Source organism: Chiroxiphia lanceolata, chromosome 22 (assembly GCF_009829145.1).
Source record: "Chiroxiphia lanceolata isolate bChiLan1 chromosome 22, bChiLan1.pri, whole genome shotgun sequence".
Lineage (NCBI taxonomy): Eukaryota > Metazoa > Chordata > Aves > Passeriformes > Pipridae > Chiroxiphia > Chiroxiphia lanceolata.
In genome coordinates this window covers 3,214,669-3,234,387 of record NC_045658.1, presented here as the reverse complement: position 1 = coordinate 3,234,387, position 19,719 = coordinate 3,214,669, and the positions used below count along the sequence as shown (strand labels likewise).

The following is a 19,719-nucleotide window of genomic DNA, read 5'->3' as shown; positions in this document are numbered from 1 at the left end:
AATGTTTTGCACAATAAATCTGCCTTGCTGTAGCTTTCAGGTAAAATTCTAAAACAAACAAAATCCCAGAAACAAATAAACAAACCGATTTCAACAGGATTCTTTTACAGAAGAAAAGGAGTATGTCAGCTTCGGCAGAATTCTAGTTCTAGGAAGATCTGTGTTTTTCTGAAGCAGGTTCATTTTCAAAGTTTGTATCTATTATTCTACAATTGCATTTCTCTTGACAAGACCTGCTGCTGTGTTGATTCTTCAGTGACCAAGAGCCCCGTTAACTTTGCTCTAACCTGCAGAACCATGCCATTTGTATTTTTAAAACCAAGCAGTTTTCTCCCAACTTTGATCACTTCAAACATAAGCAGATGCTTCCTCCACTCTGCTGCAAAAGCACTACAGCAACCTGCTGGTGTACCTGGACCTTCATCGTTGATACTTGGACCAAGAACATGGTAAATGCCATAAAAGTGTGATATTTGTGTTTACTCTCACAGGATGAGTGTTGTGCATTCATTTTTTTCAAGCTGCCATGCTACAGAGCACAGGAATAGGAATCTATCTGTTCTTGAGATCAGATGGGGAAGGAAGAACAGGTAGGCAGAAACTTCTGGGGCTTGTGGAGTTGCACAGCCTTTATGTTAGTGGTTTTTTTCAGCTCTTTAGAACTGTATAGTGGCAGCACAGATCCCTGAATAACACATTTAAATGCTCAGGCTTTTTCTTCCCTAGACCAATGAACCATGAACAGAAAATCACTGCTTTAAATGCAGTGGTTTTTGGGTGTTTGCACGATGTTGATTTAGTGAGGCCTTCCCAGCCATTCTCCACTGGAAATGCCCATCTAGCTGACCTGCTGTGTGCTTTGCTGTGGAGAATTTGCCACATCTGGGAGTTCAGGGGAGCAGAGCAAGGCAGGACTTACACGAGGTTTGCAGTGCCTCAGGGATACCTCTTGAGGAGTAAAGCAGAGAGGTGGTGATAAAAACAGGCCCCTCTCCTGGCTTTGGAGGAGGAGGAGGAGAGTGTTTGTACTTGGTTTAGCAGGGTGTGAGGGGATTCACGGAGCTGCTGTGCCAGAGGATGGCCTCGCTGATCCCGGGGCTCTCAGAGTTCCTCAGTGGGGTCTCCTCACCCAGACAAGCGCAACGCTCCATTCGGGTGGTTTTGCTTTGTTTCTTAAAATCTTCGGGTCCTGCTGTACCCTGAGGCAGCTCCTCGGGATCACCGGGGCAAGTTCCCCCCTCACTCCCTCAGGGGTGGCGGGGTTGGCCGGAGGAGGAGGAGGAGAAGGGGGAGAAGATGGCGCCTGCCCTGAGGCGCTGCCCGGGACAGGTACAGCCTCACCCCGGGCTGAGCCGCCCTCACCCCGGCCGGGTCCCGGCTTTAATTAGCCGTGGGGTAGAGCGGCTTTCCCGCGGCCATCTGTAGCCCCGGTGACCGGCAGCGTTGCTAATCGCCGGGATAAGCTGCTTACAGAGCCCCAGCTGGAGCGGGCGCGGGGTCCGGGCGCTGAGGGGGACGAGGCGGGTCGTCCCTGCGCAGGAGGTGCTGATGACACGGAGGTGCCTGGCCGGTCCCCCAGGTCCTGGCGGGGCCCCGCAGTGGCGACTCTCAGAGTGAGTAAAGTGCCCACGAGGAGCGCGGAGCCATCGGGGGTGCCGAGGGGGGCTTGGGGATGGGCTTCCCATTCCCACCACCGCATCCCGGGACAGCCCTGGTGCTTGGATGGAGGCACAGCTGGTGAGGGGGCACCGCTCGTGTTTGTTGTGCCTGGTGGGAGAAATCTCGCAGCGACAGCCGTGGTTTGGTTTGTAAGGCTGAGCGGTGGGGAAGAGCCTTGTTTCCAAGGCACGTGAAGTGTTCTAATCACCGGTCCCAACTTGGAATGTGAGATGGATCAGCCTTGGTCTGCAGGGGTGGGAAAACGAGCATTATGGCAGCGCTTCTGTGTTTATTATGGGTCTGGCATTGTTATCATACTGCTGAAATGGCATTCACTTGGAAGAGCTTGATTTCCTTTTCGTGATCTGTGCTATTTACTTCCTTTTGCTTATAACAACAGAAAGAACTTGATCATCTTTTATTTGCTTAATTGGATTTGTTTCAGGTTTTAAAGCATTAGTGTGTTTCTGCGAAGTGTTTATATAGTAAGCATGCATTAAATGTTTTCATTGGAAACATAAAAACTGATATGAAATCCATTGGTCATGGATTTTGCACTTCACAAAATGTGTAGTTTGCCTTAAGTATCTCTTTTGGCCATTGGAGAAGTTTTAAAAAAGCACTTCATAACGTCTTGTTGTCTTTTGAGTAAGATTAAGTACTGCTTAGAAGTGGTTATGTTAAAGTCCTGAGTGGCAATTTTGGGAAGGTAGACAGACATGATTTTTAAAGGATGCTATTTCTTCCAAATCTCTATGAGACTGAAATTAGGAATGAGTGAGGTGAAGGACATACCCTAAAATAACCATAGCAATGTGTTGAGAACCTGGTACCCGACAGAACTGAAATGGAGAGCCAAGAAAACCAAATGAGTTGTCAAGATAATAGATTATGTCCAGGTTCTTGAGCATAAAGTAGTCCAGGGGTGGGTGTTCACAGACTAAAACAGCACTGATAAACATGATGGTTTCAGTCCTTTCACAATTTAAATCCTTTGTAACACCCTTTTGTGATACATTGCTTGTTGGCTGAATATTCCTGGGATGCACGGAGTGCTTCCATGGAACACCAGTCCACTGCATTTTGTGGTTATACTTCATGCAGTGATGGGCACCCTAGGGAAGGCAGCTGTGCTTTGTCTGTTCACTCTGTAGTTGCCAACTTCAACTTAGCTGGAGAAAATAATGGGATCTTTCCGTTCATGGCACCCTCGGTGATGTATGAAAGGCAGTAACAGCAGTTCCCAGGGATAATTGCAACCCTGCCTGCCTGTCTCCTGCTGCTTTAGGAGCCGAGTTTGTTCCCCAGTTTGTGGTGATTACTGAAGGAGTTTGCATGTGAGAGGGACAAGTGGGCTGTTATAAACAGGGATAACTGAGGCTCAAATGCTTCCTTAGACGAGAATGAGAAAAACACAGTTTGGAAACAGAGTGCAATTTGACAGGAGGCTTTCTGGGATTAGAGTGTGCTTGAAAAAGACAATGGGCATTGATTTCATAGGCTGTGCTGTCTCTTGTCAGATTGACTAGGGGTTTTAACATGATAGAGGTGTGTGTGTCTTTATACAATACCATTTTCACTTTTCAAAAGAGAGGTGGAAAAGAACGGTAGTTAGAATGACAGTGATTGACAACTTGCTTTTAGAATCTGAGGGAATGAAAGTACGGTCCCCTCAAATTGCACTTACCTGTTAGCAGCAACTTGGGAATCTGTTCTCAGCATGAGTGTTATGTGTATAACCATTAGACTTAGTGGCTAGACTGCAAAATAGGTCTCCCAGCTGTGCTATAACTGTTCCAGGTTAGAGGACAATGTTGGTTCTCTGGATGTGTAAACGTGGTTTCATCCTTTAGCGTGGACAAGAAGACATTAGTCTGTAGAGGCTTGAACCTTTGCAGGGCTGTAGCATGAGACTTGGACAAATTTTCACTTGCTAAGCAGTGAAAGAGAACCTTAAGTTGAGGCCCTACCTCTCCTATCAGCCCTGGAGGAAATACAAGTGTGGAGGAGATTGGAGCTGAGTTTCCAATCAATGAAGAGGGGTAAGCATTGTGCTCCATTGAACCAGTTACTCTGACTTCTGTGAAAACATTTTCTTTCAGACCTGTTCTTGACTGGTGTCACGTAGATCTGGTGAGATGTAAAGCATTCAGGAAAAGCTGCTTTTTGTCATGGCAGCAGGATAATTCTGCCTTGCTAGCAACAAGTTCTTTTTGAGGCTGCAGGTGCATAATGCTGGAAGTCTTTGTTTTCCAGGTTTTTTGTTGAGAGCTGAATCTGTCCCTTTCAGTCATTCCTGCTCTGCCAGACATGATTGTCTGCTGAGAAAAGGAAGAGAGTAGTGTCTGTAACACTTTGAGGACCGAGGCTGGTGGATTAGAGACGAGGAATTCATAAGGAAAGTACCGAAAGCCTTTGGCAAACTAGGCAAGATGTGACGGGAAATACACATGCTCCTTTGTTTATGTTTCTTCTTCTTTTTCTTCAGAGCAAAGAAACATTCAGAAGAACCTGAATTTTGATCTGTCTTTGGGCACTAGAAGTCGAGTAGACATTTCTCATCCCTGGCTTGAGGCTGCAGCGTTCAGCGTAAGCCCAGGCAGACAGCAGCACAAGGCTGGTTGTGTTCCACACCTCTCACCTGGGAAGAGACATCCCAGTCTGAGACAGACTAATCTCTCCTGCCCTTCTCAGCTGTTCCAGGACACTCCCACTCAGTTCTCCGGTTTCTGCTTCCTGCAGCAGAATAGTCTCTGCTCTAGGCTGTAGCACAACAAGTGTGTGGCTCACAGAGTCCCCATCTTGATTTGTCAGTGCTCCCTGCTGAGAATCTCCCTTGCACCTTGAGGCTTGTGGTTCAGAAGGGAGAAGGAGCGAGAGTATTGACTTTCCTCAACAACACCCTCAGGAAGCAAAGGCAGCTGGTCCCTGCTCCACACACACTCCTTGTCATCACTGTTTACAAAATAGGAACAAGAATAGTGACTATCCAGTGGAAAAACCAACAGCATCAGCCTCCTGGCTGCTTCTTGTATGGATCCTGTGAACCCCTCCCTGGTCAATGCACATTTGTCATCTCACACTGCAGATTTCTCTCTTAGGCGTGAGGTAGGGGTGTGTCCCTCTTCAAGGAGCTCAAGTGAAAGTGTGAACGCTTGTGGTAGTTCAGCCCTGACCTTGGGGGATCTCGATCCATCTGGTTTGGACTCCTTTCAGTCTCTTTTGCAATCCTCACAGATTTCTGCTAGCTTGTACTGTTCAATCCAGAGGCTTAAGCAACAAAGTGCTTCGATGGGGATACGGGGCTCCCTCCCTCTGGAGCCCAGGTCTTCTCCAGTCAGTGGCCGTTTGTACTTAGCTGCTGATGATGCAGCTCCCAGTATCCTGACCATGGGAGAACATCTAGGTGCAGCAAGGACCAGTGCTGCCCAGGCAAGATTGAAGTGGGGTGTCCCCTTTGCTAAAGACTGGAGCCTTAGTGCAGTGGCAAGGGAATTCAGTCATGCAGAACCTCTCTCTGTCTCTCACAGATATGGATACATGGACTCAAACACATGGAGAATAAAAATTTCAGGTGTCATGCAACCACAAGCCCTTGCTTTTGGAGTGGGCTCTGGCAGGCTAGTGGATACAGAAGCAGAATCCTCCTACAGTTGGTCCCCCTATTTCAGAGTGCAGCCCCTGGCAAAGCCAACTCTGGAAACTGCTAGTCTTTATGTTCACACAAAAAGTCATTCCCCAAAAGAGGTTCTTAAAGGAGAAGAGACATCTAATGGGGCATCTCTGTGTGCTGAATCTTGGAAGGAAAACCTTCCAGCCAGTCTGTATCCAGAGGGTCTGCAGGTGTCACTGGAGACAGATTTCAGGGGGGCTCAGATGAACGTTGGTGTAGCCATGTATGGAACTCCAGGGGAAGTGTGTGTGAGGGTCGATTCTCCTCCTGGAGATAAAGAGTTTAGCCCAGGCCAGCAGCTTAGTGTTAAATCTGTAGAAGTCAACAACTCTGAACCTAGTGTTAAGTGCATCAAAGAGTCAGAAGATGTGTGTGACCCCAGATCAGGAGCAGCCAGAAGGATGGCTGTGGTGGGCAGCAGCCAATCCAGCCCTTTGGGTACTCAGGGTGAAGAAGGCTTTGGTGAATATTCTCATGTAGATTGTACGAATGTGAGCAGAGAAGAAACAAACAAATACTCCTACCAAGGCAGCTGGAGGAATTTGGAAGATGATGCCAGTCTCAACCAGTCTGAAGACCATTCTGTGGAGAGGAATGCCAAAGAACCACGGTGCTGTGAAGAAGGGAGCCAGACACAGGGAACTGTGTCCAGAGAGGTGAGGGTGTGCTCACTGCGAAGCATCCCTGGTCACAGGTACTGCTTGTGCTTGTTTCTGCCACTTGCTAGAGGTGCAGAGCTGAGGTACAAGTGATGGGGATGCTTGTCCTGTAGTTTTTTCCTGATACTGAATGGCCAGAATCTTCTCTCCTGCGGTCCTGCTCCATCCCAACAGATGCATCTTTCCATCTCATTTCCTTCTTCCTAAAGACCAGCTTTTTAACTTGGTTTTTCTTGGGAATGTAAACACCTGTTTATGTTCTCCGGATCCACATGCTGAGGGAAAGCATTAAACTGGTTTTTACTCTGTGCGTGGTTGCAGGGCCCTAAGATTTCAGTTCTGCTGTGCTCTTCCACGTCTGAATATGTAAGAGTATTCCCAGAGCAATGGTGGGGCAGTGTCCAGGGCATCTGACATAACACCTGACTCTGAGGCAGCACTGCTCTGGTCTCCATCGAGAATGACTTGTGCCACAAAGACAAATTCTTCAACAGAGTGGAGTAGTGGGAGTAATTGTTTGTTACTGTCTTTTGTCTGTTTGCAGGTCTCTGAGAACAGCTTCTGGTCGTTGAAGGTGAATGAACAAAGGTAAAAAACCTGTGTTCATGTGTGAATGTGCTGGTAGTTAACAGAGGAGGAGAACCTGCTGCAAAGGCCTGAGGAGCATTCGGTTTTACGACTTAACCTACATTATTCTGCTGTGTTTAGCTGAGGGCCTGCATCCCTTTCTTTTGTGTCTAGAATTGAGTATGATCTAAAAAAATAATTTATGTATCTTTTAAATTCTGTCTTCTAAATTTAGCCTTGGTTGTTGCTAGCAACAGAAAGCATTGGTACCCATCAGTGCTGTTCTTCAGTGCAGCAAATTCCAGCGTGCTCACTGCATAGTTAGGGAAGGTCATGAGATCAGATTCAAATTTGTGACCTGTGTGTGAGGTTGCTACCAGTTTAATGGTTCCTTAATTTGAAGAGAGACTGCAGGTTTTTCACTCTTTAGAGAGAATGATTTGAAACAATTTCTTTACAGCCTGATGGCTGAACTCTGATTGCCACCTCCTGGCTGGTTTAACTTTCCTTTCTGTTAGCTGGAGCTCACTTTTGTTTTTTTCTTTTTAAGTTTCCAGCACTCGCGTGACAGAGAAATCCTAAGAAGGTGTTTCCAGGCCTGGAGGAGACACGTCCTTTGGAAAAGGGCTGCAGCCAGGCAGCTCTGCAGTGAGCAGCTGCTTCGGAAGGGCCTTGGTGCTCTGCAGTGGGCTGTGCACTGGAGGAGGACGCAGCTGGAGGTGGCCCAGCGGAGACATGCTAACACTCTGCTGGCTGCCAGCTTCCACAGGGTGAGGATGGGCTAGGGACAGTGGGATGGTGCCATGAGCTTTCTGTTGTGCAGTCAGAGAGGGCAGAAATCTTCTTTGGATAGGGAGGAGGAAGGGGTACCCTGTGTGAAGCTCAGCGATGGGGACGCTGATCCCAGTACTCTGCAGTTTGTTCTAATCACATGGTTTCTTCTTCAGTGGAAGGAAGCTGTGGCAAAACGGAGCAAGAAGGAAGCTCTGCAGCCTGAGCCATATTCTTATACCCAAAGTTCATCAGCAGGGGGTTTTGGAGTAGGAAGATTAGCAACTATGACAACCTCAGCTCAGCATCAGCTTACAACAGGATACTCAAAGGAAGCAGAGCAGGCTCGTAGGTAAGCCAAGAGCATTCTCTTTCTGTTATCTTGGACAAGGCAAGCTTTACAAAACACAGGGAAATTTTTTTCTCAGATGATGGCAAACTTGTTTCCATGTCCTTGGATGTAGATAAACTGTAGATAAACTGCAAGAATTCGTAACTCAGTTTTAAGAACTAAACAATCTTATTTCAGAGCTTCTGTGTACTGGTGTTTGAGTGTCTGACAGAAATACTCCTGTACTAATTCTTGGCTTCAGCTATTACCTGCATATGTGATACAGGTGTAAACAAGATTGGAATGAGGCAATACCACAGTACTCTAGCAGTAGTAGTGTCTCTACTGTGTGTGGAGTGAGGCAATACTGAAGTCTCTTGCAGTAGTTTGACAGTATGGGGGTCAAAAGAAAAACCTTTTGTTGAGCCTTCTGATTCTGAAGGCAGAACAACAAGCCCAGAAAAAAGAGAAGTCCAAAAAGAGAAGTCCAGACAAGAGAGCTCTGGATTCTGTTCTGTCAGTGCCTTTTTGGGCAGCTGGATGTTAAAGCATGTTTGTGCCTCTTTCAGGGTGGAGGGAGAGCTGTGGACACAGCTTCGTCATAGTAAGAGAAATGAGTTCTGCTGGAGAGCTGAAGCCATCAGAGACATGAGGCGCCTGGCTGGTAAGTACACACTCCATGGCCTTGGAACAGCTTGGAGATAATCACTGTTTCACCATGTTTTTTGGTTTGTGTGTAGTTGTTGCTTTGACCTGACTCTCTCAGAACCTGATTCTGCAAACAGCTGGGCCAGTGTCTGTGGCGGTGGAGCGTGGCCTCTCACCGTGTCACACACCTTTTGCCTTGTCCCCTTGCATGAATTCAGCTGCAGCAGGTGCTCTTGCTCCAGCAGTGTGAGCTGCCTCCCTTAAGTTCCCTTTCCCAGGCAGCTGGAGTTCAGCCAGGGAGTGTTTGCTGTGTGACACTGAATTGTTGGAAGTTCTTCTAAGTTATTTTCCTTCCTGTGATCTCTTCCTGCCCTGCGACGCAGCAGCTTTCAGACTGTGGCGCCTGCAGAAGGAGGTGCTGAGCAAAGAGGAAACCAGGCTTTCAGAAGCCCGTGCCCTGCTGGAAAGGAAGAAGCTACGGAACCTTCTCTGGATGTGGCGTTCCCGATGCTGGGAAATGAAACAGATTTTAGCACTGACAGCTCAAATCCAAAGAGCCTCAATCTCCCGGTGAGTTGAGGGGGGTCTATTTTTCATGTGAAAAGCCTGTTCACTGTGAAGATCCAAGGAATAACAGAGCCAACCCAGATGTGTTGTTCCATCTTAAAGCCACATATCCTTTTGTTTTAGGAGTTAATAAGGATGAAAGTAGGGATAGAAACATGAAAAGGAACTACTGTGGCCAGAGATGTTACAACTTGCCTCCTGTGCACTGCCAAAGCTTTTTGGTCCTGAGCTTTGATGTTCTGAGAGACCAAACCTGAGAGCAGCCAGTGTGCTGCTGTGCTTTGAGCATGACTGTGGCTTTTTGCTGAAATAAACAAATAGAAGCTCAGGAGATGACAGCTTCTGTTTGTCTTTCCTGAACTAAACCCACTCTCAGAAAGAGACACAAGCTTGTACACATTTTTTTTTAATGTGTTTTTATTTGCCTTTGGTATTCTCAGGTGCTTCAGTGCATGGAAGGAGGCTGCTGAGCAGAAGGCACTTAACAGGTGCAACCTGGCCCGTCTCAGAGCAGTATCACTGAGGAAGCACTTCCACCTGTGGGTTGAGATGCTGCGGGTCAGAGAAGGTGATAAGCAGGCAGTGCTGAACCTCTTCCTCCTCAAATGGAGGCAGCATCATGGTGAGTAGCTTGGGGTCTGTGCAGAATCTAAGACTTGGAGGTGTTTAGGCACCTTCTTCCTCTTCTTGTACAGTGAAAACAGCCTGATAACAGAGGGGCTCAGATGATACAGGGTATGAACAAACCAGAGTGGGCAGAGCACTAGTTCTGGATGTGTCAGTGAAGCTACAGGGAGATTTGTTGATCTGCATCATAAACCTAGCAGGAAGTCTTAAACCTCGCTGAGAAGAAGCAGTTTGGGGGCTGGGCTGGTCTAAGTTGGGAATGCCATCTGACAAATGATTCTTGTTCCTTTATGTATCTGGTTAAGGAGCAGTTATAAGCTCAGAAGCTGACAAGAGAGTGACAAAGAGGCCTGAAGATCAGCCATTGTGGACTGTGGAGAGACAGTTTCTGGAGAAAACAGACTGCTCTTTTGATGACTTCTGCCAAAAGCTGAAGCTGCAGAGGGTGTATCTGCTGTGGAAAGCAAGGCTGTGTGAGCATCACAAAGCTGAGTGAGTGCAGAAGAGCCAGTTCCTGGAGCCCTGCCCTCATTAGTAGTGTCCCCTTGACTTTCTGATCCTTTCTGAAGAACCCCTTTTACCCCGTTGATCACTCATCATGTCTGTACTACTGTCCCCCTGTGGTATCCCTTTTCTGTCACTTTGCTGTCTCAATATCTTCTGTCTCAGTTATTTCTCTCAGACTTTGGAGCAGTGTAGACTCAGAAAAGCTCTGAAACTGTGGCACCAAAAGTACCTCACGCTGAAGACAATTGAACAAAGTTCTGAGCACTCCCACAAAGCTGTTAATGAGGAACCTCTTGCCATGCTATTTTCTGAGGACCTCTCAATATCATCTGGCTTTGACAGCAGTGCTGCAGCTACTCTGAACTCTCAAAGCTCATTGGAAAAGGTGAGGAGGCCTTGAGACATCCAGGCTGCTCTGAAGTATTAAATTGCTGAGCTTTTTCAGGTGAAAATTTCTGCTTCAACATGATGTTGTCATCAGCAAACTGTGCTTAAAATTTAATACTGAGGAGCACTGAATCTGTGGGGTTCTGGAGTTGAAATGGAATCAGAAAGTGTAAAGTCAGTGCTCTCTGTGCCCTTTCTGGTTCATCATCTAGTGATGTTGGAAGGTGCTGAGCTGGTGAGGTTCCCTTGCACACTTGCTTCTGTTTGTGGCTGCAAGGTGGAAGGGATGAGGTATAAAGAGCCTCCTCACTCTGACAGTGTATATGCTCTTTCCTCAGTAGAGAAATATCTGTATTTCTGCATTCAGTACAGAAATAACTTTCCCATCATGACATGTGTGCACTCCAGAGCTGTACTCACTAGCCTGCAGTTCCTTTGGATGCATTCTGGATTTCCCTGAATCCTTGTTAGAAAGAGGAGTAAATGGCCTGGTCAGAACTGTTACCTGAGTGCTTCCCCACGAGGACACTCCACTCAAGTGGTCCTCCCTTCACACCCACAGGAGTGCAGTCTCAGTGACAGCAGCCAGTACGGCTTCTCCCTTCTGATCTCTGAGGATGTCACACACCTGCCATGTCACAGTTCTTTCCTGCAACTCCACCAGTGCACAGAGCTGCCAGCTGAGCTGAGTGGGGAGCTGTGCTTGCAGACCTCCTTTCCTCCACAGAGCACTGGATCTGGGTGAGTTGGAGACTGGTTCTTTGGGATGCTGGTGGCAGTGGCCCCTTGTTTGGTCTGGCTGAATTCTCCCCTGCTGGAAGGGGAGAATCACATCACCTCACACCATTTTTCCAGATACTTTATCCTTTTGTTTCTTTCTCTTTTCCCCCAACACTTTTGTCTTGCAGAAGAAATTGGTTTGTGGGAGATGAGTTCCAGACTTTGGTGCTGCAGAGTCCAGATGATAATAACCAGCTTCTCACCTGTTACTCTGCATGGGAAGAGGTGAGGCCAGAAAGTGGTGCATAAAATGTAAATGTTCAAGTGTTTTCTGCATAACCCAATTTAGCAAAGAGCCTTTGGGTTTCAATATCAGCATATCAGGTCTCACTGCTGTTTTGTCTTTGTTCTTTTCTCTCAGACAGAAGGTTTGGGAGATTGAAGCTTTCCTCAGGGTAACTCTTGCAGTCATAGAAGTCACAGCAGCAAGAGGAAGGGCTGAGCTGCACAGAATAACTGTGGTATAACAGCAATTCAAGGTCTTTTTTACCTTTCTGGTTTACAGGACTACAGTTCTGACAAGGAGGTGGAGAGTTGCTGGCAGCAGGCAGAGAAATGCTGCCTGCAGAGGTACTTCATTGTTTGGTCAGCTCGGACTCAACAGCTTGCAAAGGTCCAGCAGTACTTCAGGCACGTTCAGCTGTCTCGGTAGGGATTGTGCTTTCCAGAAGTTTCCTAAAGCTCTCTGTTTTGAAAGCTTTACACTTGCTTTAAAAGTAAGAAAAAAAAATTCTTTGTCCAGCTCTGTTTTTCTGTCTTCAGTGGGAGTTTTGCAGCCCTTTATTTTCTGGTTTTACCCACTTCAAAATTATTATATCTGAACACAATAATTTCTGGTTGGATGGGATGCCCTGCAAATTAGAGCAAGCCCAGAACTGCAGATAACAAGTTCTGGTAACTTCCTAATCCACTAAACTGGCCTTGCTCTCTACTGATTCCAGAGTTGAAGAGCACAACAGGCTTGGCACCACCAGGACAGAACACCTTACTCCCAACAACTTGCCCTGTCCATTGTTTCCCCTGATATTTAATGGGAAAAGGATGTTAACAGATCAGATGTGTTTCTAAAACTCCCTCGTGTATGTTTGTTGTTAAAGTTTCAGTTACAAGGGTGGGAATCTGTGTGAGTTGTTCCTACGGTCGGTGCAGTGACCTTTGTCTTTCTCAGAGCCTTTCTCAGCTGGCATCACTGGGTCGTGGAAAATAAGAACAGAAAAGCAGCAGCAGCCCTAAAACATGGAGATCATTGCTGCCAAATGGCTTTCAGCCTGTGGAAAAAGAGAATGGCCCAGAAAGTGGAAGTGGACCGGAGATTCGTGTGTCACGTGCACCAGATCACTGCTGATGCTCTGAAGCGTTGGCATTCCTGCTGGCAAAGTGAGTGACCCCACCCCACAGCAGCACTCCTGTCTTTAGGAGAGGGATGCTGTGGGAATGGCTGGGATGGAGAAAGCCCCACTCTTGGCTGTAATTCTGTGCAGTGCTCCTCTGGAAAGGTGCATACTAGCCCAGGGGTCAGTAAGTGCCTGTGTCACTGCATTTTTCTGGCTATCAGCAGGACAGGGGCCCTGCTGTTTTGTAGTGCTTTGGTAGGGAAGATGCTCCTTTGGCACCTCTACCTCCACTACCAAAAGAGTCCTCAAACAGTGCATTTCAGCAGCTGGGGAGTTAAATGGAGTTCAGTGCAGCATTCCAAGTGTGAACATGCCTCCTCAGACCCAACAGTCAGGCTGTACTTGAGAAGGAACAGGGCGTGTCTTTTGGGGTGGCTTGACAGTCCTGATCCTGTCCCTCAAGGGATTCCATGTGCTCTAAGTGCTGCTTGCACTGTGGTGGCGAAGGAACACTCCCAATTTTTGATGGAAAACTGCCTTGCAGATAAGAGTGGAAGTGATCTGTGATCCCTTGCAGGGAAAACTAAAAAGAAGGTCTGACTGCCTTGCAGACAGAAAACTACAAGCTGAATTGAAAAGTCTCTTTAGCTGCTAAAGGGAGGACAGGAAATCTTAGCAAGTCTGGTCCCATTTGGTGTTTGCAGCAGATGTGTTCTTTGCTCTTGTCTGGACTCTGTGATGGAAAAATCATTGGATTGAGCTCAGCAAGGTGTGGTGTGTTCTCTCCCAGGGAATCGTGCTCTGAGGGAGCTGCAGCAGCAGTGGGCTCAGCACAGCTGCCAGGAGAAGAAGAGGCTGGTCCTGCAGACGTGGTATTACCAAACAATGAAGCAGAAATATGCTGCTTTATTCTGGGAACGTCTTCTCCTGCACAGGTTTGTTTCCTGACCTCAAAGCATTTCTGAGGGAAGCTTTGAGTGAAGAGCAATTTATGTAGCAGAGAATCCATTGTGTTCAGAGCAGAGCTTGGGTTTGAAAGTGCAGATAACTTGTGTGTAAATGGAGCTTCTGTAGGAGCACTTCCCTGGGGATGCTTTTATGTTCAAGAGTCTCTTATCCATAGCCTCACACTCCCCATCTCATTCTTCTCATTCAAAACTTCTTTCCAGAACTTGTGTTCAGTCATAGTTATGCAGTGTTGTATTTGTACCCTAATCAAGGGAAATGCAAACAAATTTGTGTAGTTTAAAAAATTGAAAGCCTTGTTTTCACAGGAATTAGTCAGTATTTGCTGAAAGGAATAGAGGGCAGAGGTTTACAGACATCTGATGTTTACAGACTTGAGTCTTTTAGGATTCTGGACACAGGGTGTTGATTTTAATTTAATGTGAAAAATTGAGTTCAATCTATTCCTGCAGCAAAGCAATATCCAGTAAAGCCTATGAAGAACCATGATATTCAATTCATCTTGGTGTTAGTTACAATATAGGTGAAGCTGTAATATGGTTTGCAATCTTATGTTATGTTGCAAATCCTGGAAACATAAGAATTTAATTTCTTTTCTCTCTTAGCTGTGTTCAGTGGCTTTCTCATTGAAAACAGTTTTGTTTGTGGTTTATGTTGTGTGAGGCTGGTGCCTGGGTGAAGTGCAGTGAACTGTCCAGCTTCAGTGAACCAGGAATTGTTCAGGTGTTTCTCTTTGAAATAACCCAGGAGGATAAGAATGAATAAGATTATTTATGCTGAGGGTTCATTTAAGGCATGAGAAGTGCAGGTTTGGCCCTGGCAGGTTTCCTTTTGAATTGCAGGGTCAGGGTGAGAGGAGACAAAGACCTGCAGAGGAAAGAGCAGCTAAAAACCCAGCGAAACTTTGGTGGCTGTGATGCTACACTCACCCCACCCAACTGCATTTTCCTCTGCAAATCCATCTCTGTGGTGGCTCCCTGGTGGGAGTTGTGTTTGGGAGAAGTCCTTAATGTTGCTCCTTCCTGTTGAGTGTGTCACCACCATTAATCTTCCTTCCGAGTCTGCTTTGATGAGGCAGCATTTCTAATTTCTCACCTGGATATGGTACAGGCTGAGCCCTGTCTCTTCTGAGGGGGGCATTTTTCATGCTAGGATAACCTGCAATAGATTCTCTTGATCTTCCAGGAAGCCTGCCAGGCAGAGGATATTTACACCTCTGCCCTATGCTGCAGTGGGGTGATTTGCATAATGAAAGTCCAAGTGGAACAAGGAACCAAAAGGATAAGCCAGGAGTTAAAAGCAGATTGGATTCTAGGGTGGCCTCCTGTGCATCAGCCTGCAAGATAGAGAGAGATTACTGTGGGTGCAGATTTGCAGTGCTGTTAATAGTAACTCCCATAGACATTGATTTTTTTGGAATAAAATTGTCTCCATAAAGATTCGATTTGTACATCCCACAAACACAGGCCCTGAGTTTGTGACAGCCAAGAAAAAAACTAAAATCTGAGTCTTGGCAACAAGCTGCTGTCTTAAATTCAGCAAACAGATTTCAGGAGTCTGCTGGGTTCCATGCTGAAGGAGATTTTAGCAGTTTTGTTCTCATCCCATAAAGAAAAAGCCTTCATCAAACATCACCCTTAAGGTCAGCTGCTGGCACACAAGAAGAAGATTGAAGACTGACTAATTTAATTCCTTTTTTTTTCTTTTGAGGGAACCACTGTGTGTAGTGGCAGGGCAGCCTAGGAAAAGTGTTTATTTTGTAGACAAAGGAAGAGTGTAGTGTAATATTGGATTCACTTTGCAGAGGCCTTTGAAGAGGAGGAAATGCTAGAATGGGCAAAGGGAAGCAGACATCCTCCTGGGCTTTGAGTAGCTGGGAGGTAACAGTGTTGGGAACCCAAAGTAAAATGAGGGCAAGTTTTCAGCAGAAAGACACTATAGTTGAGGAGTCTGAACTTGAACCTCCCAAAGACAAGGCACTGGAGAAATAAGTAGTGTGGAGAAAGATCCATAAATGTCGATTGCATAAGGAATAATAGGAACAGCCTTTTTTCATGTTGGCTTGCTTTGACCATTTATGTGGGACGCTGCAGGCTGGGTGAGAAGGTGGGATTTGGTCTAAAATGGAAATGTGACTTCAGGCATCTACCACTCCTCTGTGCTTGTACTGTTTTTCAGGTGCCTCATCACCTGGGCCCAGGTCACTGCGTGTAGTCTGAGGCAGCACGAAGCCCTCTCTGAGTTTAAAAGGGTCAGAGAGCACCGTCTCTTACTTGTGAGCTTTACTGAGTGGAGGAGCAAACTCTTGAGAGCTAAACAGAGAGTGCCAGGAGAGAAAAACCACAAGTGGCAGGTCCCCTCTGCAGGTAAAGCCTGTCACCGCTGGCGAGTGGCTGCACGAGGACAGCAAGCCCTGCACCTGGGATCTGTGGCCACTGTCAAACAGGTAAGAGAAGATGAAGATCCCTGTGAGACAGTTATTCTTAACTGCCTGTTCCCTCAGGAAGGCTCAGTGAGTCACGAGGCACTGAGAATTCAGTGACAAGGCTTGTATAAAAAATTTGATTTGTGGTGACTGCTTAGTCCCCGCTTTGAAATTCTTTGCAGACTGTGCATGCAACTTCATCACCATAATCTGGCACTTGCAGGAACCATCTGGAGCACAGCAATAAGGAAAGGGGACATTTTGACCAGAGAGATGAGAGCACTCCTTTCCCTCTGCTCAAAAGATGAGATGGGATAATCACTGTCCCTGCAGAGCAGAGTGAGCTGTCAGAGTTGCAGCTTTTTTCAAAGGGCTCACAGCTCGCAAACCACAAAGAGGTCGATTGATTTGGAAGGGCTGAGTCAGTCCTGCTGGGAGCTCATCTGTGCAGTTTCCAGCCTGGGGTCTAGCACATTAAAGTACCTGCAGGGCTGTGGCATAAATGTGTCTCTAAGGCTGGTTTGTGTGAGTGCTGTCTGTGTGCATTGTGTTTACTCTTGGCTGCAGCTGTGTTATTTCTGTTTGCAGGCCTGCAACTACTGGACCAAAGCAGCTGCCTTTTCCCAGTGCTTACGGCAGCGCAGTACCCTCATAGGGGCTAGGAAAAGCAGGAAGATGGCTCTGTCCTGGCCCCTGAGTAAGAAAATGCTCCCTCCTCTCTTCTGTCGTGGGGCCATGTGGGGAGTGTGTGAGGAGGGAAGGGGAATAGTGCCAGCCAAATTGACTGGGGTTTCTCTGTGGAGTAGAACCTCATGGCAGTCAAACTCTGTGGGTTGCTTCCATATTGAGCCAAAGGACTAAGGACTCATGGCAGCTCTGCTCTCTCCCTACCTAGCTCCAAGGTTAGCTCCTGTGTGACTCCTCTTTCCTTTCCTAGAAAACAGAAGAGGCAGAGAAGAGGGTTCAGCACCAGCTGGACTTTTTCCCAGTGCCATTCAGCGCTGGCTGGTGATCTACAGAAACCAGAAAAGGGCTGAAAGGCTGCGGATCCCTCACCTGGTGGAGACACCTGATGTGGTGGGACCCTCTCATGCACATGCAAGGATCGAGGAGAACAAAGCCGAGGTGGACTTGGAGGAGTGGGATGAGGAGCGTCTCGGGTAAGTGGAGTGGAGGGCTCTGCGTTTCCTCTTGCTGCTGCCATCGGGGAAGGGCTCCCTCGTAGGGCTGTTGGGCTGGTAAAGCTTATTTTTGTCCCTTCCTGCAGGAGGAAATACCTGAGGTGGTGGCATCGCACAGTGGTCCTTTGCCGGCACCAGCGCGAAAGGAGACTGCTCTGTCTGGCAAGGGGGTGGCACCAGTGGAAGGAAGCCAGCAGAGTGGTGATACTGGCTCAGGTGTTGGTGAGTGTCTGCTGCCACCAGGGTGGCAGGGGTGGGTGTTACTGGGCAAGCCTGCTCTGCCTGCAGCCTGGGAGATGAGACTTGGGGGTTTAACAAGTACCAGTGTGCACCAGAAATCCTGCTCTGCTGCTGTGGATCGTTTTTCCATCGTTCTTTTTTAAATGCCAGCCTGGCACACTGCCATATCTACAGATTTTAGTTGTGCTTTGCCCCGTCTTACAAATGGGAAGCTGAGACAGGATGATTTGTGTAGATTGTCTGTGGCTTATGCAAAAAGTTCACAGCAAGTATTACAGTCTTTGTCCTCATCTGTGTTCCTGATACATCCCACTGGCGACCACAACCTACCAAGGGCTGTCATTTGGTTTCCTCGTCTTCTCAGCCCATGCTCTGCCTGACTTCCTGGGTTTTAGCTGTGTGAGATGTGCTCTGACCTGCCCAGGGGACAAGATGACGCCTGTATATAGTCCATATTCACTGAGGAGCTGTGCTGGAGCTCCCCAGGGTATCGGGACTTAATTAGCCACAGGATTTGCAGGAGACAGTAAGAGCTTTGTTATTAGTCAGCTCTGTTTGTTACCAATGCAAAGTCATTCAAGAGGGACCCGGGAAGGCAACTGGGAAGCAAGGTGGGACTCAAGGGAATGGAGGTAATTTGCTTGCCAGAGCCCAATTGATCTGTGCACTGTCTCTGTTCCTGGCAGGACCGGCAGCGGCTCATAGAAAAGACTTGGAGGGCATGGAGGCGAAGATATTTGCAAAGCTATGTGGTGCAGAATTTTTTGGAGGAGGAAGCCAGGAGCCTCCTGTCCCAGGTAAGCATTTATGAATTCAATGCTTCAATTCTGTGGGCCTCAGTGGACCAAAAAGCACCCTCAAGGGACAACTGGTGTTCCCTGGATCTCTCCCCGTGCACAAAGCACTTGCTTGGGGAGAAGTTGAATACATCAAGGAATGGGACTTGCCAGTAACAAAGGGAAATAGCTTCCAGCCTTACATGGGTTCATCTTTGGGTGTTTTTCAAAGCTTTGTGTCAGCAGGCAATTTCCCTGACGTGTGCCCCCTTCCCCACTGTTATTAGTGATGTTAATCCACTAATCCCCTGCCTCTGGAGAGCCCACTCAGGGAAGAAACAGGCTGCACATTGGTGCAGGAGGACTGTGCTGACTTGCACCCAGGGGCAGGCAAATCACTATGAATTTGAGTGAGCAAGCAAAGCCTTAGAACTCATACCCAGTTTGCTCCTCTGCCTGCCTCCCAAAGATCCATGCAGGATTAGGTCCTGCTTTAAGGAGATGGGAGCAGGTACTGAAATTAAAGGGCAGGATGGACATTGTTCTTTTTTCTCTCACGTTGATTTGTGCTTTGCATGTCATTTACTGGCTACAGGAGAGGCAGGGAAAGGGCTCTGAGTGGTGAGGCAGCTGGCAGAGCCATTGCTAGAGGGAAAGCTGTGTTTATGGGTTCTATGAGAGTGGCTGCAACCCCTCAAGGGTCACCAGAGTATTTGATTTGTCCACTTCCCTCTCTCAGGCCTTTGGAAGGTGGCAGCAGCTCACAGCATTCCAGCTGAAGGACAAAGGACTCTGCTGAATGGAAGGGGACTGCCTGCAGCTGCTGCTCATTTCAGGACACGTGGAGGATGTTGCTCCTGTCACAACAAAGAGCTGGTCCTGTGCAGTCGAGAAAGAGAACACTGCTCTTGTGATAAAAGCAGCGCTGCAGGCCAGAAGGGTGACAGCCAAAGGACAACCAGGAAGAGATGGTATACCTAGTCAAAGGTCCTCTTTAAAGGACTTGTATCCTACCTCCTTAGCAGCACAAATGGAGAAGTTACTCCCCATTGTTGTGAGGTTGCACTCCCTTCTCCTCTGGACCCTGCTTTTGCTGCAGTTCTGATTAAAGGTCAAAAAACTGTCTTATAGGCTCTCCCTTTACTCAGTGTTTCTGTCATGGACAGGAGTTTGGTGTCAAGCAGGGGAGTAAGCAAATACATCAGTCTTAGAGTTTGCCTGTGCTAGATCCTGTTGATTCCAAAGTTTGGACTGTCCTGGGTAGGTGCAAACACAGGTCTTTATTTTCAGATTTGGCTCTTCCCCTGGTGGGAGATTCCCACATGGCTCCCACCTCCTCCCCCTGTCTAGGTCCATCAGCTCTTCATTAAGCCTTTCAGTGGGTGGCCAACCTCCTGACTGCTTCCTGCTGGTTCCTTTCTGTGCTGAATGGGCAAGGGATGGAGAAACCTGCTGGGAACAGCTGAGCACCAAAAGCTTTGCTGAGGCGAGACAGGCGTGTCTGATCCCCAACCTTCCCATTACTTGCCTCTGTGATTGATGCCCTGTAATTACCCTGGATATATGAGCCCGGCCTCAGACAGCTGTAACAAGAGGGTCTGAAGAATCTGGAAAAGGCTTT

The 19,719-nt window shown here is 47.5% G+C and overlaps 1 protein-coding gene across 4 annotated transcripts; it reads left to right on the top strand.

Moving 5' to 3' along the window:
- Nucleotides 1-104: 104 nt before the first annotated feature.
- C22H1orf167 (chromosome 22 C1orf167 homolog) lies at nt 105-19,226 on the top strand. Of its 4 annotated transcripts, none has more exons than XM_032709326.1 (21): nt 1,264-1,617; nt 3,916-5,988; nt 6,536-6,579; nt 7,109-7,328; nt 7,506-7,681; nt 8,230-8,324; nt 8,695-8,878; nt 9,316-9,497; nt 9,808-9,994; nt 10,172-10,394; nt 10,959-11,137; nt 11,305-11,401; nt 11,682-11,824; nt 12,345-12,553; nt 13,301-13,445; nt 15,655-15,922; nt 16,490-16,598; nt 16,839-17,061; nt 17,169-17,304; nt 18,009-18,119; nt 18,838-19,226. In XM_032709326.1, exons 2-21 carry the CDS (start codon nt 4,693-4,695, stop codon nt 18,895-18,897), a joined length of 4,287 nt encoding a protein of 1,428 aa, XP_032565217.1. In that variant the 5' UTR covers nt 1,264-1,617; nt 3,916-4,692; the 3' UTR covers nt 18,898-19,226. The 4 variants fall into 4 exon arrangements, with proteins under 4 accessions (XP_032565218.1, XP_032565217.1, XP_032565216.1 ...); XM_032709325.1 differs by having other exon boundaries at nt 8,692-8,878; XM_032709327.1 differs by lacking the exons at nt 1,264-1,617; nt 3,916-5,988 and adding an exon at nt 105-590 and having other exon boundaries at nt 8,692-8,878.
- The last annotated feature ends 493 nt before the right edge of the window (nt 19,227-19,719 follow it).